The sequence below is a fragment of the Ursus americanus genome, chromosome 9, assembly GCF_024610735.1.
Source record: "Ursus americanus isolate L20-20 chromosome 9, mUrsAme1.1.p, whole genome shotgun sequence".
NCBI classification, from domain to species: domain Eukaryota; kingdom Metazoa; phylum Chordata; class Mammalia; order Carnivora; family Ursidae; genus Ursus; species Ursus americanus.
This window is the reverse complement of record NC_142135.1, coordinates 40695653-40710146: the sequence shown is the minus strand read 5'-3', so window position 1 is coordinate 40710146 and position 14494 is coordinate 40695653. Positions and strand designations below refer to the sequence as shown.

General features: G+C 44.7%; 1 protein-coding gene across 1 annotated transcript in view; it reads right to left on the bottom strand.

Annotated features, from left to right (window-relative positions):
- Window positions 1-14494, bottom strand: part of CDH17 (cadherin 17) — a 70249-nt gene that overhangs the window by 26967 nt on the left and 28788 nt on the right. The window contains exons 5-10 of the mRNA XM_045805638.2: window positions 13446-13584; window positions 11198-11356; window positions 10895-11094; window positions 8774-8905; window positions 8322-8472; window positions 3759-3974 (exon numbers count right to left, since the gene is read on the bottom strand). Of these exons, the coding sequence (XP_045661594.2) occupies window positions 3759-3974; window positions 8322-8472; window positions 8774-8905; window positions 10895-11094; window positions 11198-11356; window positions 13446-13584 (997 nt within the window). The remainder of the gene's footprint in view (window positions 1-3758; window positions 3975-8321; window positions 8473-8773; window positions 8906-10894; window positions 11095-11197; window positions 11357-13445; window positions 13585-14494) is intronic.

Sequence of the window (14494 nt, the reverse complement as noted above, 5' to 3'; positions counted from 1 at the left end):
CAAAGTCATATCACAAAAATTTTCATTTAACATCATGCATTAAAACCAGAAATCTGCAAGAAACACATTGGCAAGGGAAGTGACAGTCACGACCACAATTCTGCTACTGACATGCAGTGCTTGTGGGGACAGGATTCTCTGCTCCCCACCTGCACCCACAAGCAGGTCAACAAAAGGAGGCTGGAGAAAGCTCTGAGAGAAGCTTCCCTGGGCGTCCCGCTGTCCTCCAACCGCCCCTTCCCAGGGAAGGCATGTTCCTCATCAAGACTGGGTTTGGTTTGGTTTTTTCCCCGTGAAGCAACCTCTCTTTTCTATCTAGTGAAACTTCTGCAGCCTTCAAAACCTAGTGCAAAACTATCTTTCCAGAAAGCCTTCCCTGAGTTGCTCAGCCGGCTGTCTTTCCTTCTTTGAAGACTTCCAGCACTTGCCATCCTGCATCTTCTCTGTCCTCTATGGTGGGAAGCTCGGGTGCCTGCTCCTTCAAATGAGGGAAGAAGCGGTACAGTTAGCCCCTCTCAAGAGGCCTAGCTACCCAGACTATGGGAGGCAAGAGGGGGTCAGAAGTAGCTTGTGGTATTGCATGGTGCACCGGGTGTTATACGCAACTAATGAATCATCGAACTTTGCATCAGAAACCAGGGATGTACTGTATGGTGACTAACATAATAAAAAAATACTAAAAAAAAAAAAAAGAATTAGCTCGTGGAGCCCTGGGAAAATGACACAGGCTTTGAGGAGTGGGTTTGACAATTCAAAATTTTGTCTGAGAGAGCATGCTCAAGCTAGGTCCAAGATGAGCGCAGAATACAGATGGGGATGGGGTGCCCAGGGAAATATCCAGAATGAGAAACAACATGACAGGTTCCTTGTTGGGGTTGCCAAGGCCCTGAGCCATGATGTACTGTGTTGTATAACAGCTAAGACTCAGGGCTCGGGAGTTCCACTGCTGAATTCTGACTCTGCCCCTTATCAGATGTGTGAGAGTTTATCAGATGTGTGTCACTAGAGGTCTCTGCACCTCAGTTAGTTAATATATAAAATGTAGATAACAACAGAACTGGGGTTCTTGTCATAATACAAATTGTCAGCACTCTCTGAGTACCAGGCACTGTACTATGCTTTACCAGCATTACTCATTTCGCCGTCATGTGAATTTCATGACGTAGGTACTAAGATCGTCCTCATTTAGTTCATGAATGAGGAAGCCACAGGATAGAGAAGTTAGGTAACCAGATCGAGGTCACACAACTAACGAGTGGTCAAGCCGGACTTCAAATCCATGTGCTCCCTTTGCCCTCTCTGTCCGCTCTTCACCCTTCACCCTGCTCCATGTCCCGGCAGACCGACCTCAGGAACTGCATCCGGGCTCCTTGGCTGCTGCCAACGGCAACACTGACAGGAGATGGGAGGAGGGGCAGGAGGAGAGAGGTCTGGGGTAGTTCCCCCCAGCTGCCTCTTCTGTAGGCAAAAGCAGAGGGCGCGTTCCTTCGGGGAATACTCCCTTCGATCACCCGTTCACACCTCAGCGGAGGGCAGGCTGTCCATTGCCCTTCACACCTCCAGTCGGTTCCCTTAACCTCGCCCACAACCTTTACAAATCAACCCTTATTTAAACTCTTCTTGAGGATTCCCTCTGAGAAGCTGATTTCTGCTGGGATCCTGATGGATACACTCAAGCGGTGTAACTCCAGAGATGGTGTTCAATGCACCAGCCTTGAGGCCATGCTTGTGATCTAATAACATTGAATTATAATAATGGATGTTAATTAAAGCTGGGGTCAGTCCCCAGAACATTAGAGGACAACAAAAATGGCTAACAATGGGGGGGGGGCGGGTTCCCAGGACCTGAACTCACTGGCTCCCTGCTCTGCACAAATTCACTTGGGCCAGTAGTGGCCTCCTGGGTAATGAGCCCTCTCTGATCTTCCGTAAAACTACGCTAATTAAGCCTCGTCTCTAGGCTCTAGCGGAACACAACTGAATGTTTAATTCCGTCTACACACATGCATGTATATTTATGTATAAATCTATTTTATGATCTGGTCCCTATTTTCTATAGATGTACTCACGAACATGGACAATTTGTAATCTGATTCCCCCTTATACTCTTACAGCCTCCCATTACTTCAGGTCTCCATGCATTTGCAGATGGAATTTCTTCTCCTCCATAAATCCTGCACTATTCTGTAACTTGTCATATCCATCCATCAAAACTCAGCTCAATGACACCTCTTTCAGAAAGCCTGATCTGCTCTCTCCCTTCCCCGAGTCACTCATTTCCTTCGTGGGCTACCTTGTACATGTTGCTTGTAATTTATTTATTCAGTGCCTATCTCCTCTATCATGAATGCTCCTTGAGGACAGACCCTGGGTCTTATTCACCTGCATATCTTCAATACCCCGAGTAGGGTCTCATGCAAGGTGAGTGCTCAGCAACTGTGTGTTAAGAGAATGGATGGCTAAGGGTGTGAAACTGTTAACTCATCACACCCAGGGATGATTTACTATACTCACTTCCGTTGTACCTCTTAACATAATTCTAGACATATATTAGACCCTTGCTATTGACCAAATTACTAACTCCCCAAAAGTCTATATTGGGGGCCTGTTAAGCCCTAATTTTCTTCAATATGTCAATATCTGTACAGAGAAGGAAATGCGAGGAATGGTGTGAAATGATGTTCTTTTCTTCTCCATACCTATATAATCTGTGACTCCTCGCACAATGATTATGAACTATTTGGTCATCTGAGATTGCATGCTCGTTAACTCAAAGAAAGATTCTTAACCCAGGAATGTGTGTGTCCCTAAAATCAATCTGGCTCTGAATACATGTGTTCTTGTGTGTCTGTGCACAATTGTCCAAAAATGTATACATTTGTTAGAGAACGCAGTTTTCATCAGATCTTCAAAGGGCCTATGTGACCCAACAAAAATTAAGAACCACTTGCTCTGAAATTGTATAGGAGTCAGAAACAATGTCTCCTGATGTCTCATGGCCAGCTGAGAGCTGACAGAAGACAGAACTTGCCCAAAGACGCATTTCTCCCCCACTTTCATACAATAGAGTCCTTAGAGTCCAAAAGGGAGAATCGGAAAATACAATTAATACTCAGGTTCATGATCACAGCAGCCATGAGAATGGGCCTTGCCGACCTCCAACAACTGGGAACTTAACTGACGATGGCCCCGCCGCCTTGCTCTGAAATCCAGCAGCACGATTGCACCGAGGTCTTACTTCCCATGGGCTGCCCCCAGCCAGTGACAGGCCAAGAGCAAGGCAGGCAGGCCAAGACAGGCATGTTCTAGGAGATCACAGACTCCTTCAATGGACAACTTTGGACTTCCCAGGGACCTTGGCCAACTTTTTTTTGACCCTTAGTGGTCTATGGTGCTCCCACCAGCCTTCCTTCACTCAGGGTTAGGCTTGTCCTGTGGTCTGATGGCTCCCCCAGCCTTCTCCGGACACCCCACCACTTTTTTCTCATGGCCTTTCCCCTAATAAAATCCTTATACATTTAATCCCCTCCGGCATCTGCTTCTCAGAGGACTGGAACCAATACAATAATGCTGCCTGAGCCGTAGCCCCAGCCTCTACCATGTTGGACCAAGCGCCTCTGTGCTCCATGTGCATCTTACGAAGGAACAGGAGCTCTCGATGGCCCCTGTGATACCCCCCAGGCATCAGCACAGCCTAACAAAGCGCAACGAGAAGGAAAACAGCTATTTTCACTTCTGAGAGCGGATGTGATACTAACCCTTGTCAGCCACCTCCACTGTTAGGTTGTACTGTGGCGTGTCTTGCTTCTTCAAGGACTGCTCAGCTAACTGGAACACTCCTGAGTAGGTCTGGACCAGGAAGAGTCCTTCCTTGGGCAATGCGGGGACTTGATCCACAATTCTGTACACTAAAACACTGTTGGCAGTGTTTTCTTCATCCTTGTCATGGGCAATAAGAGTCCCAATATTGCTCCCTGTGGAGAAAGCATAAAAGGAATCCATCCATTACAGATTCTATGTAATCTACTGTATTCAAAATGGTTTCCCTGGATAAGCACGCTCCTAGAAGGGGGTGCAGATCACTGGAGCAGCAGGCTGAAGTTCTTACGTTTATTTGGGTTTTCTAACTCTTTCCATAATGTAGAGTGCTGAGCAGTGTATTATTAGTCTGATAGGGCCAGCATAACAACGCACCACAGATTGGGTAGACCTAACAACAGAAATTTATTTTCTCACAGATTTGAAGGCTAAAGGCCTAAGCTCAAGGTGTTGGCAGGGCTAGTTTCTTCTGAGACTTCTCTCCTTGGCTTGTAGGTGGCTGTCTTCATGTGTCTTCACATGGGCATTCCTCTATATGTGTCCGAGTCCAGATTTTCTCTTCTTAGAAGGACACTAGTCATATTGGATTAAGGCCCGCACTAATGACGGTATTTTAACTCAACTATCTCTTTATAGACCCCAGCTCTAAGTAATAGTCCCCCTTTGAGGTACTGAGGGTTAGGATTTCACCATATGCATTTTAGGAGGGACACAATTCAGCCCATAACAAATAGTGTCCTACAAAACTTCATGTCCTCCTGGAACCTCAACTGTGACCTTATTTGGAAATACAGTTTCTGCAGATGTCATTAGTTAAGGATCTTGAGATGAAATCATCTTGGATTTAGGGTAGGCCTAAGTCTAGTGATTGGTGTTCTTATTAGAAGTAGAGATGACACAAGTCACACACAGAGGAGGTGGCCACGTGAAGGAGGAGGCAGAGACCAGAGTTACACCATAAGCACCGAGCAATGCCAGGAGCCACCAGAAGCTAGAAGAGGCTGGGAAGAATTCTCTGCTAGCTGGCATCTTGATTTTAGCTGTCTAGCCCAGAACTGTGAGAGAATACGTTTCCATTGTTTGAAGCGAAGTGTGGTAATTTGGCACAGCCATCCTTGGACACCGACAGACAAGACAAATGGTATTAACTAGACAAGGAAAAGCCAACTGTGGCTTGTTTCTAAGCAACTTTACTCCACAACTGCAGACACTGACCCCACCCCGAAGATAACCCGGGGCAAAGACCAGGCACACATCCCCCGCCTTGCTGCGGTTTATGGCCCTATGTATTTTATGCCCGTGAGTGTCTCGGTCCAGGGAGTTCCAGAAGACAGAGGCTATGACTCACGGCTCCCTCCAGTTCTGGGTGAGTTGTAATAGGTTCTGGATCATCTCGCTCTGTGAAATGAGAACTGTGGGTTTCCAACAGGCAGCAAGAATCCCACTGTGGGGCTAAAACTTGAATACGTCCCAGTTGTGGAGTTAGGTTTCACCCCTTCCCCAATCAATTTGCATTCACTGACTTACATGGAAATTTGGAGACCTTGCCTTTTTTTTTTTTTTTTTTGAGGGGGGAGGTAGGGAAGTGCTTGTGTTACGTCTGTAACGGAGCTAGACACATGCAGATGTGTCCCGTGGGCTGGGGAGGGAGCATCGTGACCAACAGGGCACAAGCGAATATTTATCCAATGGAGTAGCCGCTGCTCTTTCTGAATCCGTGACAACCAAGTCACCTTTGTGGCATGTATCTGCCCTTAAGTGTCTGAGCGTTGGGATCAAAGAGTATCTTACTAAATTCTGCCATCCTTTGGGGTCTGAGCAGCCCTGCTTTGGACCTCTCCTCTCAGCAAGTTAAGTGTAACACAGAGGACACTCTTCTCCCACCCCACAGGAAAATTCCAGCTGTCAGTGGCACTATGAGGACTGTTGACGTCAGTGACCAGGGAAATTCCAGTACAGGATGCCTCTCGGTGGGAGCAGAGAACTTTCTGGATGGGCCAGAAGTAAAAGGAGGGCTAGGTCTCTGGGTGACAAAGGCCAGGAACGAGTGGGAACCCAAATTGATTCAGAGGTATTTACAGCATCTCTTAGCGCACTCAGAAATACTTTAAGGAGGTAAGGCTTTTACGAGAAGCTAAATTTCCTCTATGAACACATAGGATTTGGTAACAAGTGGGATTTCAGAATTAATACTGGCATTGCTAAAACTTGGGGGCATGAGTCCCACAAGATTCTGGCTAATAAAAGACACCAAAGAGGAGAATATCAACACACTAAGGAACAATGTAGTATTTTATTGAGCTAGACAGTAAACCCCCACAGGGCAGGGACATTGTTTTGTACCTCTTTTAGGCTAAATATAAAAAAACAGACTCAATCCCTGTTGATTTATAAGAATTCCTGGCCCATTAAGTCTACTATTCGACACTTTGTGAAATACTGTCACAAAATAAATTCTATTCTGTAGAGAGGAGAATAGCTCCCTGGGCCCCTGAACAATTTATTCTACCAACAACGACTTCCTCACCAGTCTCAGAAAACTAGCACTATCCTCATCCCAAAGGTAAGCAGCTTCTCAAATGGTTCCCAAGGATCCCCCCATATTGATTCCTTGGCGTAACCCCGTGCTTCTGAGTGTGGGCGGGGCCCAGTGACTCACTTCTAATCAGTGGACTATGGTGAAAGTGATGGACGCCGCTTCAGAGATTAGGTTATAAAAATCCTACCTTTCATCTCGCTCGCCATTTTTCAAGCTGTCCCTGCCCCCACCCCACCAAGCTCTCCCTCTGAATCAAAGGCATGCAACTGAGCCGCACTCTGATTCCTGACTCACAGAAACTGTGATGTAACAAATGCTTGTGTAAGGCTGCAAAGTTTGGGGACTATTTGTCATGCAACAATAGATAACGAATACACCAAATGTTAGGCCCTATACAAAGAGACTTGAGGAATCATCTGGAAAGGTCTTCAAAGGTCCTCTGCCTTCATTCAGCATCACAGACCAGAAATCTGGGAGGTTTTCAAAAAGGGTGACGCCACAAGTATTTCTTGGCTATTGTCACTCATTCCATTGTTACACAACAGCACTGTTAGAAGATTCTTTCTTGTAATTAACTAAAATCCTTCAAGCTGTCATGTAACCCTTCCTGCTGCAGCAAGAATTAGAATAAATGAAAAAGACAGGCCCTAAGCAGAACACACGGACAACAGGTCACCTATATAGGACTCCTGACAGCAAGAAAACAAACTTACAAACATGCACATTGAGCAAAGAAGCCATAGGAGCAGGGCCCATCATGCTGCCAGAACACCACCCACTGTGTCAAAAAATGTGTAGCAAGAAGAGTAGAGCGATCAAAAGAAAATGATGAGGGGCGCCTGGGTAGCGCAGTCGTTAAGTGTCTGCCTTCGGCTCAGGGCGTGATCCCGGCGTTCCGGGATCGAGTCCCACATCGGGCTCCTCCACTGGGAGCTTGCTTCTTCCTCTCCCACTCCCCTGCTGTGTTCCCCCTCTCATTGGCTGTCTCTCTGTCACATAAATAAATAAAATCTTAAAAAAAAATTAAAAAAAAAAAGAAAAGAAAGAAAATGATGAGAGTGTCCACAGAGCATAAGAGGATGGGCTCACAAGGACAGCAGAGCCCTAGGAGTGGCAGTCATAAGAGCCTGCTAACCTTGTAAGCCTTGAAACTTGCACAAAACAACAGACAAACACATTTCAAGAAATGCCAGCCTGTTTAACCAATGGGCTCATCACCACGAGGCAATAGACAAGAGTTGTCCCAAATCCAGGAAAGTCATAAAACTCCCAGAAATCCGAACGTCCTCAAAGTAGTGTCCCCTGCACAAAACTAAGGCTACCATTCGACACAATACAAGGTAACAAAGCAGGTCAAGAAGACTTGCAAGGACAAGAAGAGGTAGGACTTGAACTTCATCTCCCAGCTTCCTGAGCTATTATTTGACTCCTAGAGAGGGAGGAACAAGGGTCAAGAGTCGACTTCCATTTTTGGCGCTTGCTTTCTGCAGGTATCTGACATTGGATGTAATTGTTTATCTAAATTATTTAGCACATTTGATGAGATTTTATCCGTTATTGAGATTGTTAGAAGGCAAATAAGAATCTACGGGAAAACCTTGCAAATGAGATAACCTTATATATGTTTACAGGATACCGGCATAAGTGGTTATGGTGCCAGTGGCAGTGGTGAGGGCGTAGAAGTAATTAGTAGTAGTAGTAGTGGGAGTAATTGTGGTTGCAGTGGTGGTAGTAGTTATAAAGGCTCCAATTTAAGAACACTACCTAGATATTGTTTGAGCCGAAATACTGTACCTGTGTGATTCCCAGAGTGCATTCAAATCTCTCTGCTGTGCCAGACGTGCACAGATGATTCCCGATCACACTTACCTGCCCATCTTTTACCTGGTAGGGAGGAGAAAGGGACTGCGGAGGTAACACACTGAGGAGAGTCACACGGCTTTGAACCGCTCTCGTTTCTTACCTATGTTTTCATTCTCCTGGACCTCAAATACAGTCACTGCAGATGGACACGTAGGCGGATTATCGTTAACGTCTTTAACTTTCACACGAATTTCGAGTGGGTATGAAAGCGGTTGTCCAGCTTCATCCTTTGCCACAGCATAAAACACATACTACAACAGGAAGATCAGTGTTAAGACAGGACTCCTCCATCATCCCCATTAAAAGGCAGAGAAAACAGCTATTTAATTTACCCTTTTATTTTCAGTTTCCTTGGAACTGGGAAACAAGCAAAAATGAAATGGGTCAGATCTGTAGGGTGCTCTCTTGTCTTTGAAAGCAATAACGTACTGGGGTTCAGAACACAGTTTGGGGGTTTTGTTGTTTTTAAATAAAATTGATCCTGCACTGAGTTGTCCACAGGCACAGGACTCTGTCTTTGCTGCCCGTGAACCTCTTCCCAGATTTACTCACCGAATCCTTCTCTTCTCGGTCCAAGGGCTGAGTCACATAAATAACTCCCTCCTGGTCAATTGAAAATGGGAATCTTGGCAGTTTCTCCTTGTCAACTAAGACGTATTGTGCACCTGGCTCGTTCCACTGCACCTATGAGGCCCACGGGGAGTTGTCAAGAGACATATGTCAGGACCAAGAGAACTGGAAAGGAATAAACTCTTTTTTGGCTCTCAATTTAAAATTTCTGACAATCTTGTTTGTACGTCTGTGGTTTTCTATAACTACTTCATATTCAACCAAAAATAAGCCTTTTCTCTCTCTCTCTCTTTTTTTTTTTTTTTTTACCAAATTATAGTGCTCAAAAAAAGCACACGGGGTATTTTTCTTCTCTAAACCAATTCTTTGTGAACCCTCTAAAGAGGCTGTGGGTTGTTCTTTTGGAAGTCTGACTGTGGAGCCTTCTTATCCATGAAATATCAGTCTAAGAAACGAACTGTACTTTGCAGCTGGTACTATCTGAGAACAAAGCCAAGATGTATGACAAGCTTCTCGAGTTCCCCAGTGAAGATGACAAGAGCAATAGGAGACACTCTCACCTTGTCTCTATGCCATGATTTAAGTAAGACAAATAGTTCATAAGTAAAGCACATTCCTGCCCTTAATATTTAGTCTTAAAGACTTCAGAGATAAGAATAATTGCCAACTCCTAGTGTTGTTTGTAAACAACTTCGCAAAAAATAAACTCAATCGTAAGGTCGGTCCACTTGCTAGAGACAGAGCCTGGCCTCTCTGATATTCTAATACTAATAGTAACAGGGACTGGGGGTTTGCCACATGCCAATGCAACTCTAAATGCTTTCAAGTATTATCTCATTAAATTCTCAAAGAGCCCGATGAGGTGGAGTGGTGGGGACTATTGTTATACCCATTTTATGAATGAGGAAACTAGGGCACAATGTTTAAGTATGTTCTTTTTAGCATTTGTAAGTCCTTATGGAGATAACCTCAATAATAAATAAGACTTTAGTAAAGGCCTAAGTCTGAAACTCTCACGGCTGGGAGTCCTGACACATTTTCTTAGCTGGGAAAGCAGAAAACCTCTTGCTTTCATTCTTTTTTTTCCCCCCTGAAGGTGAATTTCATTAATTCAACATTTCAACAATTAAAAGTCCTTTTAAGATGGACAATACATATGGTGGGATGGGCCTTTCCAGTGCCCCTGAACAACAACACCCATTCAGAAAAACCTTACGGGACCTACTAACTGACACTGGTAACATTAATACCGTTTACCCACTTTCACAGACACTACCTCTGAATTAATCTCCACAACAACCAGAGAGGTGTTGTTATCCCCATTTTATTGATGAGAAGTTGGGACTCAGAAGTGTTAAACAGCTCATTCATGACCGATCATTAAAATAATGGAGCGGGCACATGGTTTTGGTTATCTGCTTCTAAATCCAGTGCTCTTTCACTAACCCACAGCTTTCATGTCAAGGAGCCTTCTGATCTGCCAGAAGAGGTAAGATCTGGGTAGAGCCAAGGGCCAATTTCCAGGATCTAAGGTAGGAGCGGACCCAGGATAAGAGCTCCAGCCATGGGAGTGGGAAGAAGGGGACATGTGAATAAAGAGGAGAAGCACATATAGGAGAAGGAGTTGTGGGAGGGTGGTCTCCAAGGGTACAGGTTGCCTACTTGACTCCTACTCTTGGCCAGTCCAATGTCTGTCCATCAGTCTATGATGGGATGAGTCCACAGCATAAAGGTTTTGTCACAAGAATAAGAAGCAGCCTTTCAAAAATATTTACAATTCCTCTTCAAATCACGTACATAAACATGATTTATGCACCATATACAAGCCACTCCAGTGCAGCCATATCCCACACTACTGACAGTACACAAACATTAGTGGTATCTACTTGGAAGGTAAAGGTGAACGAAGTTCTCCTTTAAAGCATGTGTGTGTGTGTGTGTGTGTGTGTGTGTGTATCTGAATCCAAGCTGGTAAAGTCCAGAGTTTATAATTATGCTATGTAAAAAGGTACCAAAGAAATACATCAGTGAAGACCATGAGAATGGGCCTCTACAAAGTGAGGCCATTTATCTAGTGGTCTCGAGACACTCCTTGGGCACTACCTGAGTGATTTTGATGGGGTGAGGATCAGTTAAGTTTTCGAAAATCTCCACAGGTTCTGGCTTTTTCCAAATATTCTCCTTCACCACAATATCCACAGATGTGCTGTCACTGAAAGAATTCTCATTCTGGCCTCCCATGTCCTTCACTGAGACCACCAGATTGTAGTTAGAATTCTTACTGGGATCCAGTGCCCGGGATCCTATGGGAAGTAGGAGAGAAGAGAAAAGGGAACATCTCCAAAGGTAACACAGATCTAGGTCCCTTTTTCTGACTCAGTCCCATGAAGGCATCGCTTGACTTACCATCTAGGGTAAGTGAAATCGCCCCCGTTTTGTTGTTGATCTGAAAGTACATGATGTTGTTGATCTTGGGAAGCTGGATGACAATTTCATAAATAAGCTGACCATTGGGAGTGGCTGGGTCATCCAGGTCGGTTGCGTTGACATACATGAAGGGCTTTCCTGTTGAACGAAATACCCCCAGAGGGGGGAAAAGGTGTTAATTGACATCCAAACCAACCATAGCCACTTTTATCTTCTAAGAGGCAGAGACAGAATGGGAGAATTTATACCAGTGGGGAAATAAATCTTTATTCTACTTCCTTCCACTCAGGTGGGGTTTCTCAAAGTATGGTCCAGGGACTTGTAGGGGTCTTTGAGATTATTTTTAGGTTTGATGGAGTCGAAACTCATGCACGTGTAAAAGATCCACTGAAGCACAAGACCATTCAGTGGATTTTAGCATAAAGGAGTATCCGAAAATGCATTGATACAGTTTCAGATTTCACATTGCCACCAGCCTTTAAGAAACCACCACTTGTTGAGTTCTGGTATAGTATCAAAGACTATCCAGAGTTATCTGAAAATGCTATTACAATGCTCCTCCCTTTTCCAACTGTATATCTGTGCTTCTTATGCTTCAACCAAAACAGCGTCTGGCAACAGAATGGATGCAGAAAAAGGCACAAGAATTCAATTGTTTACATTTAATTATTCCAGTCATCAAAGAGATATGCAAAGATGAAAACAAAGCCATTCTTAATAATTCCTTTTGTCTTTGAAAATAGTTATTTTTCATTAAAATATGTTTATTACTTACCGTGAATTAAATTTTTTAATTCTAATAAAGTAAATATTGGTAGATATGATCAGTGATGTACCAGAGCCAGCTCATGAGAGCCAATGGTTGAATATCCAGAAACTTCGTGAGCCAATTATTAACACCAGTGGTAGCTTAAAATAACCCATGGTGGCAGTATTTATACCACAGAAATTGGAAAATCCTACAGATCGGGGCTTTTCCCCTCAGAGAGACAGCTATTAAACATTTACCAGGACATCACAGGATAAAACTCATATATTTAAAAAAGTTCTTTGGCGCCCGGGTGGCTTAGTCATTAAGCATCTGCCTTTGGCTCAGGTCATGATCCCAGGGTCCTGGTGTCGAGCCCCGCATCGGGCTCCCTGCTCGGCGGGAAGCCTGCTTCGCCCTCTCCCACTCCCTCTGCTGGTGTTCCCTCTCGCGCTGTGTCTTTCTCTGTCCAATAAGTAAATTAAAAAATCTTCAAAAAAAAAAGGTTCTTTGGAGTCATTAATAATTTTTAAAAGAACACAGGAACACTGAGACCAAAAAGTTTGGGAACCACTGATCTAGAAGAGCCTATTAGTAACGAGAGAAAGGGTAAGACTGGGAAGACTCTTATTTAGCAGAATTCATAAGTGAGTCTTCGGTTCTAAGCTCGGGGATAGAGATGCTCTGCGTAATGAAGTGAAAGGAATATTCTTCCTGGGAGTGGGCGTTGAAGAGAGAGATAGAGAAGACTAAGTAACATAGAGGGAAATTTGACAGTGACTTGGTAGAAATGGCTAAGAGTCTCTCTGAGAACCCAGAAGTCTAATATGCACATTTATTTTCTTCATATTCATATTACGACATAATGCGCCTTCATCTGCCCAAATCTTCCACAGAACCACACACCCAGGCCTTGAGGAGGGGCTTTTATGGAAATAAAGGGTAGAAGCAAAGTGAAGAGAGGAGCTGTAAGTAGGAGTTGAGAGTAACAGAAGAAAAGCAACTGGGAGCCAACAGTGACCATGAGCATGAAGATTTCTGCGAGAATTTAGGAGAGTGAGCTCACCTTTCCAGAGTATTCTTGAGTGTCCTAGAGCTCTAAGGTGTTCTAAAGCTCGTTCTAGAATCATAGTTCTCAGCTGGGGTGATTTCGCCCCCCAGGTGACATCTGGCAATGTCTGAAGGCATCTTTTTTGTTGCAGCTTGGGGGGAGGGGTTGCAGGGATGCCGCTAACACCCTACAATGCTCGGGACAGCCCGACAGAGAGAGAGTTATCGGCCCCAAGGTGTCGGTAGTGCCAAAGCTGAGAAAGCACGTCACAGAGCAGTGAGGACAATAAAATAACTCCCAGAGGGCTGCTGTGAAATTTAAGTATGACAGGAAGTGCTTAATGAGGGAGCTGCCGCTGTGAGCCCCACAAATCCGCCCCTTCCGCCTGATAGTCTTTCCGTAAGTATCTCCGGCCTCCCGCCTTTTACCTGGGCGAGAATTCTGTCTTACTGAGCCTTCATACTTTTTCTGGAGAAATGTGGGTCGATTGTCATTGATGTCCTTCACTTCTATGGTGATGGGAACGGGGCCCTCCACGACAGTTCCTTGAGCATCCAGGGCTGAGACCTGAAATAGAAAGGAAAAGGAAACCACCTTGATGAGTCTGAACCCGATTCACACATCCGAAGGCAGCTGAAGGGAATGAGAGCTCGAAGATTCAATAACCTGGTGACTGTAGGGGAGAAAGACCCCAATAACAGCCCCATACTGGGAGCTACTAAAATAGGGACCCACTCAGTTAAACTCCACTAATCGTGTCTGTGTTTTTCCAGCAGTAAGGTATGCTGGACACTGGACGTGCTTCTTCTCTTAATAGTTAGAATCCGTGAAATAAGAACATTTTGACTCTTAAGCCTATGGAAGTGCCATGTCCTCTGACAGAGCATTTTAGTGGTCAACCTGCAAAGCCAAGAGAAGTTACCAGATGGGAAGTTTTGCTTGCTCTTTTTTCTACAATCAGCTCTCTACCATTCCTTTGTATTCAGAGGCCAACCATGAAAAACTAAGGGGGACAAAGAGGGAGAAGGTCTCTTTAGTCAGAGCCTCTGAACACTTCTGCTTCTGGCAAGGCCCACAGGAGCTCCGTCCCCTCACTGATGCCGACTTCTCTGTGCATCCAAATCCCACGCAATAGCCACAGGCAGATACCACTGAAATATCAGAGAAGTGTTGGCTTGGTTTGATCCAGGTGCTTGAGCATGGCCATACTTGAACAAGTAATGCCACCTGAGGGCCTTGGCAATTCAAATTGGGTTACTCTGGTTAAAAAGCCTGAGGAAGAGGGTATCTTTGCCATACCCTAGGGGTATCCCTTTGTAGTTGGTAAAAAATGGACAAACGAGATTTGCAAAGCATGCCATTAATGTCAAGAGAGTTGCAACAGGATTCTCTGAAAGAGATGAAGGTGCCAGTGATACTTCCAGCACAAAGCTAAAGGTGCTCAGAGAGGCTAGAGCTAGGCTCCTTTGTTCTCAAT